Source organism: Chrysoperla carnea, chromosome 3 (genome assembly GCF_905475395.1).
Source record: "Chrysoperla carnea chromosome 3, inChrCarn1.1, whole genome shotgun sequence".
Lineage (NCBI taxonomy): Eukaryota > Metazoa > Arthropoda > Insecta > Neuroptera > Chrysopidae > Chrysoperla > Chrysoperla carnea.
This window is the reverse complement of record NC_058339.1, coordinates 5402754-5421300: the sequence shown is the minus strand read 5'-3', so window position 1 is coordinate 5421300 and position 18547 is coordinate 5402754. Positions and strand designations below refer to the sequence as shown.

The 18547-nt window shown below is 29.5% G+C and overlaps 4 protein-coding genes across 4 annotated transcripts in view; 1 reads left to right on the top strand and 3 right to left on the bottom strand.

Moving 5' to 3' along the window:
• Positions 1 to 18547, bottom strand: part of LOC123296799 (probable E3 ubiquitin-protein ligase NGR_a03640) — a 659126-nt gene that overhangs the window by 609981 nt on the left and 30598 nt on the right. The gene's annotated exons all lie outside the window — the stretch shown is intronic.
• On the top strand, positions 6311 to 8198 carry LOC123295008 (gastrula zinc finger protein XlCGF71.1-like). Its single transcript, XM_044876203.1, has 2 exons — positions 6311 to 6314; positions 7348 to 8198. Exons 1-2 carry the CDS (start codon positions 6311 to 6313, stop codon positions 8070 to 8072), a joined length of 729 nt encoding a protein of 242 aa, XP_044732138.1. The 3' UTR covers positions 8073 to 8198.
• LOC123296801 (ATP-binding cassette sub-family F member 3) lies at positions 8943 to 13488 on the bottom strand. The gene is made up of 10 exons (XM_044878455.1): positions 13337 to 13488; positions 12771 to 12879; positions 11952 to 12126; positions 11444 to 11664; positions 10891 to 11154; positions 10268 to 10651; positions 9976 to 10149; positions 9733 to 9907; positions 9237 to 9638; positions 8943 to 9136 (listed from the first exon to the last, which is right to left on the bottom strand). The coding sequence occupies exons 1-10, from the start codon at positions 13407 to 13409 to the stop codon at positions 8978 to 8980; spliced, it is 2136 nt and encodes a 711-aa protein (XP_044734390.1). The 5' UTR covers positions 13410 to 13488; the 3' UTR covers positions 8943 to 8977.
• LOC123295007 lies at positions 14594 to 18502 on the bottom strand. The gene is made up of 4 exons (XM_044876202.1): positions 17730 to 18502; positions 16501 to 17025; positions 15270 to 15912; positions 14594 to 14606 (listed from the first exon to the last, which is right to left on the bottom strand). The coding sequence occupies exons 1-4, from the start codon at positions 18466 to 18468 to the stop codon at positions 14594 to 14596; spliced, it is 1920 nt and encodes a 639-aa protein (XP_044732137.1). The 5' UTR covers positions 18469 to 18502.

Here is an 18547-nt window from a genome sequence, read left to right as displayed (position 1 = left end):
TGATGGTGTTCTTGAACGGTCGACGATGGCCCAACTCAGTCCGCGGCGACAGCTAGCATTCCTATAACCAGCCCGCTGTACCCCGCATCGTCCACTCTATAATATAAACCTGTCCAGCCTCTGGAGAAGTAATACAACGATCTCTGTTCAATAACTAGTGATACGTGACGTTTGCTCTCACTTTGTATGGTATGCAATATGGCCGGCTCTCCGTTGTGTTGCAGACGAGATCAACAGGGAGTCAGAACGCCAACTAAAAAATCATATTTCAAAATTTTATATTAGGACATTTATTCACAACAGGATATTTTTATTTTTTGGTGTCCAAACTTTTTTCTTTTTAAATGAAATAAGAAAAAAAAACACATTTTACCCACACCAATTTAAAATAAATAATAAATATATTTTATACTACTTATTATCACGAGATAAATACTTAAAATATAAATATTTCAAATATTTTAAGATTTTGACTTGGAAAAATACCATTTTCCGTGTTATCAAATTTATTTCTCCCGTTCTTTTTGGTAGATCTTTATCTTATGCAAAATACTAGAAGTTCGAAAGTAAATCAATGAATGTTTCGGTAAGTTTAAGGAGAGTATGATGAGCATGAAAGTTGTCGAAATGAAAATCACTAATTTTTCGAAACATTTCGCAACGCCTAAAATGAGAATAACACGAATAAAATACTTTATTTGCTGCTACACGCGTTTGTAATTGTTATCTTTAAAAAATTTAGATACGGCGCTTAATTTTTGAATTTAAAAGAGAAGGACACTTTATTTTAAAATACATTTTATGATAAATTTTTCAAAATATTATTCAAGACACAAACCTTTTTCTTATTTGTTACACAAACTTATCACTGAGCATATCACTATGAACATATTAATAATTGTTTTCAATTAAAATTCCACACAATTACAAAAATTATAATCAAATCACTTGTTTGTTTCTTCTGTGATAATTCTTCTTTTTTCTTTTTTAAGTCACTTAACGTTAGTTACACTTTTAACAATAGCGATATTAAATCCAAGTCCAGTGACCTATGTTAATATTATATAAAATGTTTTGATTGAAAAGTTGGCTTCTAAAAAAAAATATCAACAAAAGTCTTAAAAATATCAACAAAAAATGTATTTAAATACTCGCGACGAACACGGCTGCCAACTCGCGACCCGGTGGTCAACTGTTAACTAAGGCACAATACACCTGAAAACACTTTCTTGTGAGAATGTCTGGGAGGAGTTGAAGTAACGATGGCCAATCGTATACCTGGTACACTGTTGCCACATTTGTAATTCTTCATGTATAAAATCTTTTTCATAAAAAAGATACCTACAGGTATTATTATATGAGGTGAGATGCTCTTCTCTTGCTTTGCTGTATTCTTAGAGCTCTTCTAGCTAGTGTGTTATACTCTGCTCTTGCTGTTTGATGTGATGATGCATTCACGTTACGAAGCCAGGTTATAGTGGCGTAGTCATTTTGCAGAACTATTCTGGTAACGGGTCCATGTGACGATCAAAGTTTTTATAAATACAGCATCTTCTTAGAAAGAAATGACTTTCAACCATGAAAACCAATCAAAGACATGACAACCATGAAACTTTTTCGATGTTAACTTTCAGCCCAATTTTTGGTTAGATTAGGTTAGAGTGGCTGTCCTGGAGAGGGACACACTTTGACCAAATATCTGTTGCGATACCTAAAAAGAGTTGACTCATCCCCGACCATTACTCTAGGATCCATTTGCAGCGCTTAAGAAGGGCAGAAGTGCTTTGACGTCAACGAACTTTAGGTCGAAGAGGTCTACAATGAAAGGTTTTCAGTGGCCGAAAAGATAGGACACCGTTTCTTCCTACTCTCAACTTGGGACCAAACTTGGGACTAAAGAAAATATACCTTGATATATATTTCATATACCCAGGTATACAAATTATTAAATGCAGTTTTATTACCATTCCCTCATTGTGCTAGTTATTCAATAGTATAAATATAATTTACATCGAAAGGTATAACACAGTGAAAGGTATACCCTATCGGGTATTCCACGATACTTCTGGTTGTGTTTAAATTTTTATTTTACAAATATCTCTGCCACTATATTCTGCGCTCTCTCACATTAAATTATATAAAGCCTTCAAAACATAAAAAATATTACTTATAAAGATAGGTAGACCCACTACGGTAGATGGATAGATGTTCGTTCATATATAGGTAATCTTTTTAGAAGTAACTAACTATAAATATCAAAAAATCTCTTTGTACCTAGATAAACTTCTACTTCCATATACAAACAACGATTAATATTTCGCAGGGTTCGAAAAATGCACGAGAAAAATCCGTACTGTATCCTTACATCGTACTTTTTATACCAGTTAGAGATAAAATCCTATCTTTTGTTTTCCATTAAGACTCGATCTCGAAACCTCAAGGAAGAGAGACATATAAACTCTCAAAATTTAAGATTTCGGAGAGGATTGTCCGATATAATTTCATTGCGTGGTGGCGATGCATCTATCTGCCACTTTAAAAAGTGATTGGCAGCTATGGATGGGTCACATGGATCGCCAGTGGACTCTGATTGCCCAATAAAAACTTGTGCAATAAAAAAGAAGATCCTGATCATAGAAGAAACATACGCCTCCAAAGTTAGACAAAAAAATTATGCATATTCTGAAAGCAGGTCGACGAAACTTGGTGTAAAGTAGCAACTACTTACATCGCTAACTATTTTCCAGCTGCTTCGCCGCACTAATGGTTCATTTGAATTAATTACCCGATCGCGCGAAGCAAAGGACTCTAAACCCCGACAATTACAGAATCGCGCTCTTAAAAGTGTGAAAACAAGAAAATATTTTCATCTGAAATTGTTATGATAAGTAAAATACCCATTGCAGTAGAGGGATAATAATATTACTTTTAAAGATAAACTACATAACTAACTACATAAGACAAATATATTAACATTATCAGATTATTATAAAATCTGGATATATAATTCCAGAGAGTTTCGGCAGTGTCTAATTAAAGGATAGTTTAGCCCACTGACATCTTCAAAAAGGTTCGTTTCCATAATGCCACAAGTCACAAGTGCACTTGATGAAAGAACTAGTGACTTTTTAAAAGTTGGTTTTATACTTGTGTGTAGTACACATTTAAAAAATAAGCTAGTGTAGCGCCACTTTCTCATATATTGACAATGAGCCATTCAGGCTTCCGTAATATAGAGGTTGCTTGATGTTCCCAACATATTTTTTTTTTTTAATAATACGAAGTGGAAAAAAGGAATTCATTTACCTACTATACATAATATAATATGTATCATTGAAATCACCTATTTACACATGTATTTTTATTTATTTTTTTTATTTTTTATAAATTATAATTAATAGACCTGTGTTCACTAATTTTTAATTATTACTCAAAAAAAAAATAATAATAATAATAAAATAAAATGTTTTATTTATAATACAATTTTTATTTTTTTTATTAAATATTTTTTATTAGTTTGTTTTCTTATTAGTATTTATTTGTATAATTTTTTACAAAAATTATTTTTGTAAAATTATTTTGACTCAAAGTTTCATTTAATTCAAAGATCAAAGTTTAAAACATCATCTTCTTACAAGTGAAATTTACAAAATTTAAAAAACCCCCGATAAAGTCGATTTATTCCTTGTAAACCGATTTTTGGAAACATAGCTATAAAATTTTTTCAATCACGGCAGTTCGACCGTTTTGGGGATGCGATGAGACTGAGAAACACACAGTCGCACAGATAAACACTAACTTATAAAACTCCATCATAAATCAAAGTGATGGTCAAGGATATCAGATGAGATGAAAAGGATACTTAGAGAGCTATCATTTTTTGGGACAAATTTTTGGAAATATTTTAATTGAAATTGAAATATTTGAGTTGACTTTTTTCTTTTGAATTATTTAATTATTTTACCATTTCACTTTTCGAAATGAATGGAGCCAGGTTTATTTGACCATTCATTTGCATAGTAATTATTTATATGTTAAAATTATATGTCACGATGCCACAGACAGACAGATACACACACACATAGCGGTCAAACTTATAGCACCCCTTTTTTTTAGTTTCGGGGGTTAAAAATACAGTAAATAAAGAAATTTCTACTAATGTTTTAAGGCCAGTAAAAATATTGAAATTCAACCTTTTAATAAGTCAACTTCTATGTTTTGTCAAGCGTAGAGTATTGTCTAATTACTCTAGTGACTCTGGTTTTATCTTATACTTATAATAATAAAAATAGTTTTATGTGTAAAACTGTTGATTTTCGACGACCGTACATAAAATACTCTAAAAAATAGATTTAAAGATGTAGGTAATAAAAATGTGTGAAACAGTATCCTCATCTTAAAAACTTCAAATATAAAAAGTTTCAATCACAGCGGGTTGTAATACTGACAGGTATAAAATAGGAAGGTATCTACAGGTAACGCAACAAAGTTTTATTTTTTTAATTATTAGTAAATATCCTAATAATAAAGATGTTTAGGAAAGTTATTCGGTTATTTATTTTATTTACACTGTAACTAAATTTTTTACATGCATAATATGAATTAATTCTTTTATTAATTAAAAATTCTAATTAAAATTATGTAATAAGTTATTATTATATTCATTGGATCATCATTGATATTAAATTTTTAATAGAAAGTTATTGTTTTCATTCCGAAAATCGATCTCATTAGTATTGAATAAAAGGATAAAACTATAGGTACGAGTGTTTTAAAAATATAATATCAAAGAAAGAAAACCAAAAATAACTTATAACATCATAATAATTAATAATTAATCTCTTGTGCCTTACCTGTTTAGTTCAAGAATGAGAGAGAAGACTGTCAGCGAGTTCCCCTGTGTCCTTGTCATAATCATGTGTACATATATATTTATTATGTATTTGTATTAGTAAGTATAAGTGTAGTATGGATTAGACAATATACAATACAATATGATTTTTCATGAAAACTTTTAAATTAATTGAATTTTTCCTGATGTTTAAATTTTCCACTCTTTTTATAGTTAAAATTATCTATATAACCCGCCCTCTTGCCATAAATAATGTCAATTATGCTTATGTCATAAATCACTATTCTGTCAGGGGGTGGGAATTTAAATAATCATAAATATATGTCACTTTTTAAAATCCCACCCCCTTACAGAAGAGTGATTTATGACTCTTTAAAATCATATTCTCCTATTACAAAATATTAAAATTTTGTATTTATAAAAATAAAAAATCGCTCGTTAAGACTAAAATTTGAAATTATGTAACAGGAGAACATGTTAAAACTTTATACCACTTTTTTTTTTCAACTTATTCGCCTATTACAAAATATTAAATAAATACTTATTTTGCTTGCTTTTTAGCAATACATGATAAAATTTATTCTTGTTAAACGAAATTTTATAAGATTTTATAATAGGAGAACATGTTTTTTCACCAAAAAAAATTAATTATGTTAGTCCCACTTTCCTTTTTATGTCATAAATCATTCTTCTGTAAGGGGGTGGGATTTTAAAGAGTGAGATATGTTTATGATTATTTAAATTCCCACCCCCTGGCAGAATAGTGATTTATGACACATGTATAATTGACATTATTTATGGCAAGAGGGCGGGTTATATAGATAATTTTAACTATGAAAAGAGTGGAAAATTCAAACATCAGGGAAAATTTAATTTAAAAGTAAAAATATTATCCACACCAGGATACGAACCCGCGTACTTTGGTTTCATAGGCAAGTGCTGTATCCACTCTGCCACCCACCTTATTTATAACCATATAATTAATTAATATTTACATTTACTAAATAATTAACTAATTGATAATTTTGTTCTGAAAGAAAAAATGAGATAGAAAATAAAACAAAATTTAAAATATATAATGATTTTTATTTATTTATAACAAAAAAGAAAGTTTTTAATTTTCATGAAAAATCATATTGTACGTTTTCATAAAACAAATTATTAAGCGCGGATTTATTGATATCATTATATAGATTTATATTTGAAAATTTATGTATTTGTTTTGATTTGTAAAATTAATATTCTTCTGCGATAATTACAAATTTCGCAAAGAGTCTTTTCACTTTTAAAATTATTAAAATATCTATTTTTTATAAATTAAAAAAAAATATATTTAAATTTCAGATTTTAAAACAGATCAAAAACATTTATAATAATTAGTTTGTGTATCTTGCAGAGTAACGAGCCTCTTTGGTAAAATGTAACATGCAGTACCATCTATTAAGACAAATTTAAAGTATGGGTGAATGTCGATAAACTTCCGCTCTGTTCTCCGTCTTAAAAAGATATTGTTATTTTGCCATCTAGATTCTGGTTATTCAAATAATAAGGCTTTTCACCAATCTTTTCACTTGCAAAATGATTCTTTTTTGTTTCGGACAGATTTCTATCAAGTAAAGACATATCACATATCTTCTGCCCTAGTCAAAAAGTACTGTTTGATAAAGTTAAAATATATTAGATTTTCTTAGATTGAATAGTTTTTATGACGACAGCCCGAAACAAAAGCCAAAGGAACTGGACGAAAAAGCCTATTTATTCCTTAATAACATGAATAAAAACGTCCAAACTGAACCGATTTTCTTGAAACATAACTTAGAACACTCTCCATAAAATTCTAAATCTTTTAAACAAAAAAATTTAAATAAGTTCATCTATTTAAGAGCTACGTTGTGACAAGATTGTTGCTTAATAATGGCAAAATCGAACGAAGCCTAATTTTTATGTCGTATCTTGTTAACTGTCAAGGCTTTAGATTTTTCAAGAAAAAATTTTATCCACTAATGAAAAATATAATTCTCGTTTTTGCATTATTTACAAACATTTGCGAATAAAAAGAATGTCAGATTATTCATTTCATGATGTGTTATTAGAGAAAAGTGTTCTTGTAGAACGAACTCAAGTTGAAGAAAAACTATTCACTTGTGTTATTTGCCAAAAAATTTATACCTCCCAAAACGATTTACAAAAACACAAGGAAACTCATTCTACCGATAAATCTTTTTCTTGTGATATGTGTGATAAAAAATTTAATCAGACATCTTATTTAATTCAACATAAAAATAAACTCAATACACAAGAAAAACAGTTTTCATGTAACGATTGTGATAAGAAATTTACCTCTAAAAAGAGTATAACTCTACATACACGAATTCATAAGAAGGAAAAAGCTTTTTATTGTGATATATGCCAAGAAAAATTTTCTAAAGAAAATGATTTAGTGAAACATAAAGCATTTCATACAGAAAACAAATTTATATGTGATATTTGTGATAAAAAATTTAATGATAAAAGAAGTTTAATTAAACATAATAAACGAATTCACACAGAAGATCAACCGTTATCTGAAAGAAAATTAGTTCACCGCAAAAGAATTCCTGGTGACAGACCATTTCCATGTATAGCTTGTGGTAAAAAATTTGTCCGTTACGATCATTTAGTTGGACATCAAAGAGTTCACACCGGAGATAAACCTTTTGCATGCGATATTTGTGGTAAAACAGTTTATAATCAAGGTGATTTAATTAAACATAAACGTGTTCATACTGGCGAAAAACCGTTTACATGTGATGTTTGTAATAAAAATTTTAACCAGAAAAGTAATCTAGTTCAACATAAACGGATACATAGTGGAGAAAAACCATTTTCATGTGATGTTTGTGATAAAACTTTTATCCGTCAAGATAGTTTAGCTGCACATAAACGATTTCATACTGGTGAGAAACCGTTTTTATGTGAAGTCTGTAACAAAACATTCACACGATCCGATCATTTAATTGCACATAAACGAGTTCATACTGGTGAAAAACCGTTTGCGTGTGAAGCTTGTGATAAACGATTCAATCAGAAAAGTAATTTAATACAACACGAACGTACACATTCTGGTGAAAGACATTTTGCGTGTGATATGTGCGAGCAAAAGTTTATTCAACGTAGTAGTCTGGCTGTGCATAAACGAGTTCATTCTGAAGAAACACTTGTCTGTGTTGCCAACTCTTAAACTATTAGCCCCCCCCCCCAAGAGTGAGGTGAAAAACCCCCAAAAATTCCCCTATCGTATTTCCATACTTTTGTGTACTTTTTAAATATTTTTTTACATTTTGGCATTGTTGCCAAATTAAATAAATTTTATAATAATATGTATTATTTCTCTAGCCTGTTTTTTCCTGTCCATGCGAGATCTTCCATGATTTACCCCTGTTAAGTTATGGTGCTAGACTAACGACAAGAACTAGACCACGGACGAAGAATGTACCGTACCGATTTTGTTTTTAAGAAATAATTTTGTTAATTATGTAATTTGTTTATCATATATGTAATTAAATTGCCTATACACAGTAAAAGAATGTAAATTACTGTCAAAAGATTCAAAAAATTATTAAATAAATTATATATTGAAAAAAAAAAACCGTTTAAAATTGCTTTTTTTTGAGACGCCCAACTTTCTTTGATAAAAATATTTTTAAACGCATTTTTGGTGAAAATGTTGCGTACACTTACAGAGTGACCTGGGGCATTACCTACCGCCACCATGACCATAAGTAAATCATATGGCCTCTTTCTTTAAACAAGGCAAAAATAAAATTTGTATTTGACAAGCAAAAGTTACGGCTTCCAAATTTCGAAGTTTTTTAAAATAAAAGTACCACAAATAAAGTTGGAACTGCTGAAGTTGGATGCAAAATAATTTCAATATTTTACTCTACAAAAAAAAGTCACCGGTACTCGGAGTGATTTAAGATTTTTTCCAATTTAAAAGGTCAACATGTTTGTGAATTTTGGTTTGGACACTCTGTAGAAATAAATAAATAATAATTACTGAAAATAATAATATTTTATTGTTAAATAAATATATGTAATAATTGTATATAACAATGATGTTAAATTTAGCTAAAAAAAGTTGGTTCATTTTGATGCTGCTGCTTCAAGTTCACGTTCAACAATTCTACGATATTCATCAAAACCACCTTCAATACTGTGTACCAATCCACCACCACATACCCATAATTCTTTACACACAAGCCTTATTAATCGTTCGTCGTGCGAAACTAATATCACACCGCCCTAAAATCAAATTCAATATTATATCCACGTTACTCTTGATAAAGTAGAAGGTACCCGGGTGTCACGACACTCTGATAAAGTTGTCACACATATGACTTACCGTATATTTATTGATTCCTTTTCCTAAAGCTTCAATGGTTTCAATATCTAAATGATTGGTCGGTTCATCCAATACTAAAAAGTTTGGTTTTCCCATACACATCCGTGCGAATGCAACACGTGATTTTTGTCCACCAGATAAACTACCAACTGTTTGTAATGCCATATCACCAGACACACCAAAACTACCCAATTGTCGTCGATATTCTTCAATACTTTTACCTGGATAACTACCTTGTAATAATTCAACAGAATTCACATTCATATCTAATTGATCAACGTGATGTTGACTAAAATAACCAAATTTTAAATTCCTATGAACATGTCGAGTACCACTGGTTGGTGTTAATATACCCATTATTATTTTAAGAAGTGTTGTTTTACCGGCTCCATTATCACCCACCTTTAATTAAAAATAAAATATAATTATATAATCCAAGATCTACTACTAGCTGGTGAAACATTTAGAGCATGGATTTGGCGAATCTAATACTTACAATACAAATTCTAGATTCCAATGTTGCGCTAAGATTCACATTACTAAATATAATTTTGCCTTGATTATATCTGAACAGAACTTCGTCTAATTGTAAAATTGGTGGTGATAACGGTTCAGTTTCAGGAAATCTTAACACTACATCAACTTCTTTTTCGATAGGTTTTAATTCGGGTCTGAAATCAAATATAATTGTTATTTATAGATTAAGAATATAACATATTTTATAAAAAACAATACTTACAATTTTTCTAACATTTTAATTTTAGATTGAACTGATGCTGCCCTGTTAGCATTATATCGAAAACGATCTATAAATTCTTGTACATGGGCTCTATGTTGTTGTTGTGCTTCGTATTCACGTTGTTGATTTTTATGTTTTTCAGTTTTTGTCTTTTCAAATTGTTCATAATTTCCTCTAAAATATGTTTCTCAAAATTAAAACAAAAACTATACTTAAAAAAAAGGGATTAAAGAAAAAAGGAGGCGGTTAAATTGACCGTATCATGGATCCGTTGACTGGTTACTGTACATACCTGTATGTTTCTATTCTTTGAGTATGTAAATGTAAAATGTCTGTAGGAACTGTATCCAAGAAATTACGATCGTGGGATACCACTAACAATGTAGTTGGCCAATTTTGTAGATAATTTTCCAGCCATATAATTGCCTTTATATCCAACATGTTGGTCGGTTCATCAAGTAATAGTAAATCTGGTCTGGAAAATAATGCACGTGCTAATGCCAATCTCATTCTCCAACCGCCAGAAAATGTTTTAGTAGGACGTGCTTGCATTTCTGATGAAAATCCCAAACCATTTAAAATTATTGATGCTTTTGCTGGTGCTTTATCAGCTTCAATATTTTGTAATTGTGCATATACTTCTGATAATTCATTTGATAATTCTGGATCCGTAGAACTTAAAACAAACAAAACAAAACAAAACTGAATTGGAAATACAGTGAAACCTGGTTAAGTGAGACATCAAGCGATCTGCAAATTTGTCTTAGGTTAGGTTAGGTTAGAGTGGCTGTCCTGGGGTGGGACGTGGTACTGAAACTATTTAAATAAAAAAATAACTCTTGAAATTTATTATAAAAAAATTCTCTGTAATCTGAAGGACTTTTATTTTTTTAAATAAAATTAAAAAAAACTTACCCAGCATTTAATAAGAAACTAATTTCCTTTTCCCTAGCTAGTAGACGCTCTCGGACCTCATCACATTGTAACACACTGTCTAATGCGGCTGTATCATCACCAATAACTTCCTGCTCCACATGTAATATCGATATATGAGATGGTATTCGCAAGTGTCCACCAGAAATCATTCGAAGTAAAGTAGTTTTACCAAGTCCATTACGTCCTACTAAACCATAACGACGTCCAAATGCAAGTAATAAATCTGCTCCTTGTAATAAAACTCTAAAAATGAATTTCAAAGGATTAATATTCCAATAAATGAGGAGAAAAAAGACGCTGGGTATCGAATCAGCGGACTAGTTGACGCGAGAGGGGTTAATAATCCCAAAACTGAAATCTTAATGTTCATTTTTCGCCACCACGTTTAATCTTCCCACTAAGTACGTACCTAGTGCATATTTTCTCAGTAGCGAAATCACTTCATAGAACTCATCAATTTTTGCTCTAATGACTGATCTAATTAATATTATATAATAATTTTAACAAAAACAAAAAAAAAAAAAAAGATTACCTATCTCCATACGCCACATCAAAGTTTTCTATTCGTATATCCTGAGTTCGATTCGTACCTTTGGCCTCCAATTTACTATCTTTTTTACTAGTCACTTGTGACGCACTGGCTATTTCTAATTTTGGAGTGTTTGATGCAGGCTTAGAAACTTCATTCGATCTTTTCTCTTGTTTCTGTTGTAATTTTGCTTCAGCCTTTTCAAGTTTTTTAGAATCTACTTTCTGAAATAAATAAATTTTTTGTAATAAATTAAGTTTAATTAGCTTTAAAATATCGAAGCACACAAACGAAGCTTGAACACTTTGTGTTAAGCTAAGCCTTGAATTATATTGAATCGTGAAACAAGTGAAATTTACAAAATTTAAACAATCCCCTGAATGAATCTCTAGCTTATCAGATCGAAAAACGCTAGAGAAATTGTGATCTTAAAATTCCATTCCCTATTCTCCCTTTTTGCTGTAACCCTTTATTTTTCGGAAACCCTGTATATATAATTTTATTAACTTACCAAACTTTCATCTCTAGATGCCACCCAAATACTTTTAATATCTTCAATGTTTGAATCCAAATTAGCGACTATGGATCCCAAATGAACAGGTGCATTCAGTACTTTCGCTTCACCATTACTAATTGTTCCTGAACGATTCGGTTTCAGCATATCAAGCAGTTTTTCACAAATGAGTCTAAAATTAAGCAAATAAATCAAAGGCACATTTTTACATTTTTCTGTTTTTATTTTTATTTTGCAACTTCAAACATATCGAAGTTAATATAAAGTGTTTCGTGACTCGATGTGTAAATTTGAAGTCAAAGTGCTTCTTAAACTCAAAAATAAAAAAAAGATGAGTCAGTCATGGGGACTGTCGATGGAAGTAAAAATTTAAAACTTTGGAATAGCTATTTTTCATAATTTGTAATAAAAAACTATTATAATAATTATTATTTTAAAAACCGTCATCTATGAACCGTAGATTACGAGCCCGTTGTCGGAGCTGGTGAACAATTAACAATTTGATGTTGTGATGTCCATTATTAAAACACCTTGAATTATTTGATCTACAGGTTGGCCATGCTTCTAATGGGGTCGAGCTAGCACAGGTCTGCATGTTTATAGCCCGTAAGTTCACCCTGTGACTAACGATATTTTCGTTAACTAAAGAAAAACTGTTAATTTTTCACCAGCTCCGACAACGGAATCGTAATCTACGTAAAAAAAAATGCTTTAATTTGGTTTTTTCGTGACGTTTAGGAGCATTTTTACGAAGGGTCGCTAAAATGCTAATTTTCCGTTGACTTGTGATTAAATAAGACTACAATGTATAATTACTTGATGTCATCTTCAGTCTTATTGTTTGATACTTCTTGAAGTACTTCTCCGACTGCTTCGAAGACTTCGTCACTGGATTCAAAATCTTCAGCACCATTTTCCAAAATGCCTAATAGAGAAAAAAAAAAATTCAAAAACAAAAATTTTTAATATTTTATATGAATCTGTTTTCGTAAACTAGAAATATTTCAGTATGTGTATGGTGTTAAAACAATTGGCTTATTCGAGTATTAACCTCATGACCTTTATTGTTTTCTCAGATATCTGTCAATGTTTGTAATCAAGCAAAAGTCATGTATACCCAAGAAAACAAGCAGTTAAGCAATTTATTTTATTGCTACAATATCTAATATCAAAATTTCTAGATTGTTTCTTTATTTCTTGTTTCTAGACAACTAAAAAATTGATCATAAAAATTTCTTGACCTTAAAAAATGATAATATCTCTAAAATCTAACTGCATAATTTTTTTCTGCTTAGTTTGTTGATTTATAAGTTTGATTACGTGTAGACAATAAGCCGAAAGCTTAAATGAAAAAAGTATATTCTAGTAACAAAAACACTTACTTTCAACATAATGCTTTAGATCATCATCAATTAAAGGAAACTCATTTTTAATATATTCACTGCATATTGCCATTTTTAGTCTAATAATTCACAAAAATAATGTAAAAAGGCACCAAAGCACGTTGTTTTTGATTAATTTGACATATGACACAAATCACTAAATACAATTTAGGGTTAATTGTGTGACACTCGCAACTTTTTTTCCGCAGTTTTACAAACTTTATGAGTGAATTGTGTTTTTACGATTCTAAGGATTGCCAACTTAGTAAAGCCAAAGATGTGGTGACCGTTCACACGTTTTAAGAGCATTCGAGATTTTTTAAAGTTTTTATCATGGAGGTAAAAGAGAAGGAGAACGATCGCTAAATTTGTATAATTTATAGTTCATTTTTCAGTCACCAGCTGCGCTGTCATCGGTAAGTAGTATTTGCGAAGTTAGCTGTTTATGAGTACAAGTAGATGAAGTTAGTACCATTCAAATTTATAAAGTAGTATAGATAAATTTATTAAGTAGAATAGATAATTTATAATTTATTCATTAGTAAATAATAATAATAATTTCATTATTTGCTTTTTTTTCTTTGAATGATATTATAAACACGTATTCGTTGTGTGCGTAGTCATGGTAGGGATAATAAAATCGATGCCAGCGCTTTAAGTGAAAAATTTTGGAGATAAAGTGGGCTGTTATGACTAATTTGCAATTATTTACATGTTAATGATATAGAAACTGTCAAATTAAAATGATTGAAAAACACTAATTAATTAAACTTAATGCATTAAAAATTGTGAAAATAAGAAATCAAATTGTACAAATATTATTTTTCAAATGTTAATTATCGTAATTATTTATTTAAATTTGTGAAACAAGAATATTAAATTTTAAATGTAAGTTTTCAATGCAATCCACACAATTATATATGCATCCATTAATTCTATAATTAAAGTAGTGTATCGTTGTCATGGAAACGAAATTCACGCTCGGAGCGAATATTAAACATTGATAGATCATTTGAAATTAGCGCACAACAGCCCGCTTTTAATGAGACAACTCAGCGATCCCAGCGCCTCACTTATTTTGTCCATATTTTGGGGACAATATTTTCTATAGCGATCGTTCTCTTTCTTTATAACCTCCATGGTTTTTATACCATGCATATAATATGCAAGGTATATTAAGTTTAGTACCAAGTTTGTAACGCTTAAAAATATTAATGCTACGAAAAAAATAGCTATAAACTTAAGTTAGAGATCTATCTATGGGTTTATCCTAGAATACATTAAATACCAATAGAAGTGAAATTTACAAAATTTAAAAAACCCCCGACAATTTTTCGGGTACGAAACCCTAAACTCACAGTTCAAACATATCTAAGAACATTCGCCATTATATTACCTTTCAAACGAAACAAAAAAATCAAAATCGGTTCATCCGTTTGGGCACTACGATGCCACAGACAGACAGACAAACATGCATAGCGCTTGGATTAAAAAAAGCCCTCTTTTAATAAGCTTTTTTGTTTCAAACAGCAGAGATCAAGATATTGTAACGCTCCCTGAAAGACATTTTCTTTTTTAACGTCATTTATTCAGAAAAAGTTCTACAAACGAAAATAAAAAATATTTTATAATATGATTTTTTTTTTAGATTTAAATTGAGATATTCTTGTAATTACAAACGGTAATTAACGAAGCCCTATTCCGAATACATTGGACACAAAACTACAAAGGACCTTCTTGCTTAGATGTTTTTGCTCTATATTACTCTGCTCTGCTAGTAAGCTAGTTTAGCCTAATATTTTGGAATCATTGAAACATTTTATAGTTCCACATATAAAAAAGGAAGAATAGGGATGTTTGGATTTGAAGAGGAATTTAATAGTCAAGAAAAACTTTTACTTTTGATAAAAATATTTTCTTTAATTATTGTAACTGTTTTTTAATTTCAGTATATGCCCATTGTATTTTTTGGAAAACATCAGATAATTCTTTATCAATATTATTAGGCCGATATTTTAATGATAATGCAGCAAAAGTTTTGTTAAGATCTGCAATAGTTACAATCTGCTGTTGATTTAAATTCAATACAACATATGGATCAGTTTGATTCAAAATACGTTCTATTTCTTCCTTATCGTCTTTATCAGATGTATCATTATTATCATGTTTTCGTGAATTTTTAATCGTATGATAATTAATTAGATCGTATAACATTTTAGATATTTTTTCAGTAATTTTTATTTGTGAATCGTTTAAATAATCTGGATCATGGCCACCCGTTTCTTTCTTATCGCCTATGATATTTTTAAATGCATCCTCAATTTCTTTTTTCAATTGATTTAAAAATGGTACAAATATTTTAACAATAATAGAATAAATTTTATCAATCATAGCTAGGAATGCTGCAAACCACATAGCAGTATCCAAATTAGTATGAATAATAAATTTTTGAGCCATTAGCTTTAAATCATTTTTATCAATATTTTTAGAAATATTCATTGATTCAAGTTTACTCAAAAATATGTCATACCCTTTTCTACTATTCAAAATCAGTAGAATATTAGCATTTAATTTACCTAAAATGAAAAAAAACACAAATTATTAATTAGCGGAGAAAATATATGCGATTACCGGCAAAAATTCTATTGATAAGTGATCTGAAGGCGTGGCTTAAAAAATTTTTTAATTAATTTATGTTTTATCAATTTTTTTACTTTTTAGTGCATATTAATTTGTTTTGGAAAAGTTTTTCTTTTGAAGTCGGTTTTCTTTTTGATAAAAGTTTTTTTTTATTTTGTGATTTTTAGTGAACTTAAAGTGCATTAACTAATTTATCACTAAAAAAAGAATCATCGAAATCAGTTGGCGTGATATTGAGTTATTCGGACTCTTGTCGTGCATACTTAATGCAAATTTAAGATTTTTATGATTTTCTCATGAATGTCGTTATCAGAACTAGACCAAAATGAAATGGGACCACACGGGAAGCACTAGCTTTCAAATAGATAGAGAATCATCAAAATCGGTTCAACCAGTCGAAAGTTCTGAGGTAACAAATATACAAAAAAAATTTAAAAAAAATACAGTTGAATTGATAACCTCCTCCTTTTTTGTTTGAAGTCGGTTAAAAAGACACTCTGTATATCCTTTATATGTATACATACCAAAAAATTCTTTGTCTACCCATAATCTGATAGTTTCATATATATTTTTCCATTTTTCAATGAAAAGTTGTTGATATTTGATATCAATTATATTTGATATAATTGGTTTTCGTAAAACTCGATCAGTTGCCTGCCAAAGTACACTCAATAGTGGTTTTGATGCAACATAATTTGGTAAATAAATGTTGTTTGCCATATTAATGAGCGATTTCGATTTTATTAAAAATTCTTCAACACAATTGATTATACTGTCAAAATTTCCCAACATTTTTAATGACTGGTTTACATAACTTAAGAGAGAGCGTGCTTTTGTTATTAATTTATTTATAAATCCACTAAGTGCAAAAAGTCCCATCGAAATAGCTGTTACACCGATAGCTATTAATTTTGATTTAAAATAGTTCCAATCTAATGCAAGTTTACCGCCAATTAACCATACAACGATATCCAAAATACCTTCTGATAATAAAGTTACAGAAATCATTTGAGCGAATGGCATAACAATTGGAAAGAAAGAACCCAAACCTACAAAATAAAAATTTTGTTTCAAATTATTTAGGTCTGCGGTTAAACGTAGTTTTAGTGAGCCATTTCAGAATTGCTGAAAATTTTATATGTAATAAATTTCGTTTTTTGCCCCAATTTCCTAGATCAATTTTTTGTATTTTTAAAATACGTATTTTCGACTACCAAGTAGTCATCATCAGTAAGAATTAGTTAGTGATTACTCTTATTATGAATGTTACTCTTTGCTAATTTGGTGGCGGACTGCACAATGATACTTTCGTGTGTCTAAGAACACGAACATATCAGTGTGCAGTCCGCCACCAAATTAGCAAAGAGTAACATTCATAATAAGAGTAATCACTAGCTAATTCTTACTGATGATGACTATTTGGTAGTCGAAAATACGTATAAGCACTTTTAACGTCTTAAGCACTCTATAAAAATTTCAGCTTGATATCTCTTTTCGTTTTTGAGTAATCGTGATGACAGACGGACAGACGACAGACGACAGACAGACATACGGAAATGGACTAATTAGGTGATTCTGTGAACAACTAAACCAAAACTTTTTTTGTAGCATCAATATTTTTAAGCGTTACAAACTTGGGACTAAACTTAATTTACTATGTATATTTCATATATACATGGTATAAAAATACAAAAAAACTGATCTAGGAAATTGGGGCAAAAATCGAAATTTATTACGCTTAATTATGTCTCACCAAAAACAGCAACTCCTAATACAATTTGTGTAGCAGATGCAGCCATAATTTCAGTAGAAGTACATTGAATTTCGCCAACCTCATATAAACCAATGAATCCACGTATTTTTAAATTCTTTGTTGCATCTTTTGTAATAAATTGTTGTTTAGATCTAAGTTCACATTCCATTTCATTATCATTATATTTCATAATCATTTTTAAATCTTTCTCAACATTTTTTTGAATTATATCATTAATATAATTAATATCATCATATTTCATGATGATTATCAACTTTTTATCACCATTTATTTGAATTGTACCAGAAATTTGTTTTAAATCATCACCAATAATAATTACAATCAAACCTTTATCAAAACTGTTTTGAAATGGTTCATGAATCTGATTAACATCATCAAGTTTTGCATTGATTATCAATTCTTTATTAAAATTATTTCGAATTGTCTCATAAATCTGATTAAAATCGTAATGTTTCATTGAGATAATCAAATCTGTATCAGTATTTTCTTGAATCAGACTATTATGATCATGTTTCATCTTGATGATTAAATATTTTTGAGTTGTATCTTGCATCTGATTAATATCATCGTGTTTCCTAGCGATAATTAAATTATCATCATTTTTTTGAATTGTTTCATGAATCTGATTGACATCATCAAGTTTTGCATTGATTATCAATTCTTTATTAAAATTATTTCGAATTGTCTCATAAATCTGATTAATGTTTTCATGATACATTTTTAAACAAATTAATTTACTGTTTAAATGTTTGATAAACAAATTTTTATCGAGTGAACCATTAAAAATTTTATAAAAT

Coding starts and splice junctions, on each gene's coding strand:
- LOC123296801 (XM_044878455.1), bottom strand. CDS start 13,409: ATGGCAATATGCAGTGAATATATTAAAAATGAGTTTCCTTTAATTGAT. Junction 9,908..9,975: donor ATTAAAATGTTAGAAAAATT/GTAAGTATTGTT, acceptor ATTTGATTTCAG/ACCCGAATTAAAACCTATCG. Junction 9,639..9,732: donor TGGAATCTAGAATTTGTATT/GTAAGTATTAGA, acceptor TTTTAATTAAAG/GTGGGTGATAATGGAGCCGG.
- LOC123295007 (XM_044876202.1), bottom strand. CDS start 18,468: ATGTATCATGAAAACATTAATCAGATTTATGAGACAATTCGAAATAAT. Junction 17,026..17,729: donor ATTAGGAGTTGCTGTTTTTG/GTGAGACATAAT, acceptor TTTATTTTGTAG/GTTTGGGTTCTTTCTTTCCA. Junction 15,913..16,500: donor GGTAGACAAAGAATTTTTTG/GTATGTATACAT, acceptor TTTTCATTTTAG/GTAAATTAAATGCTAATATT.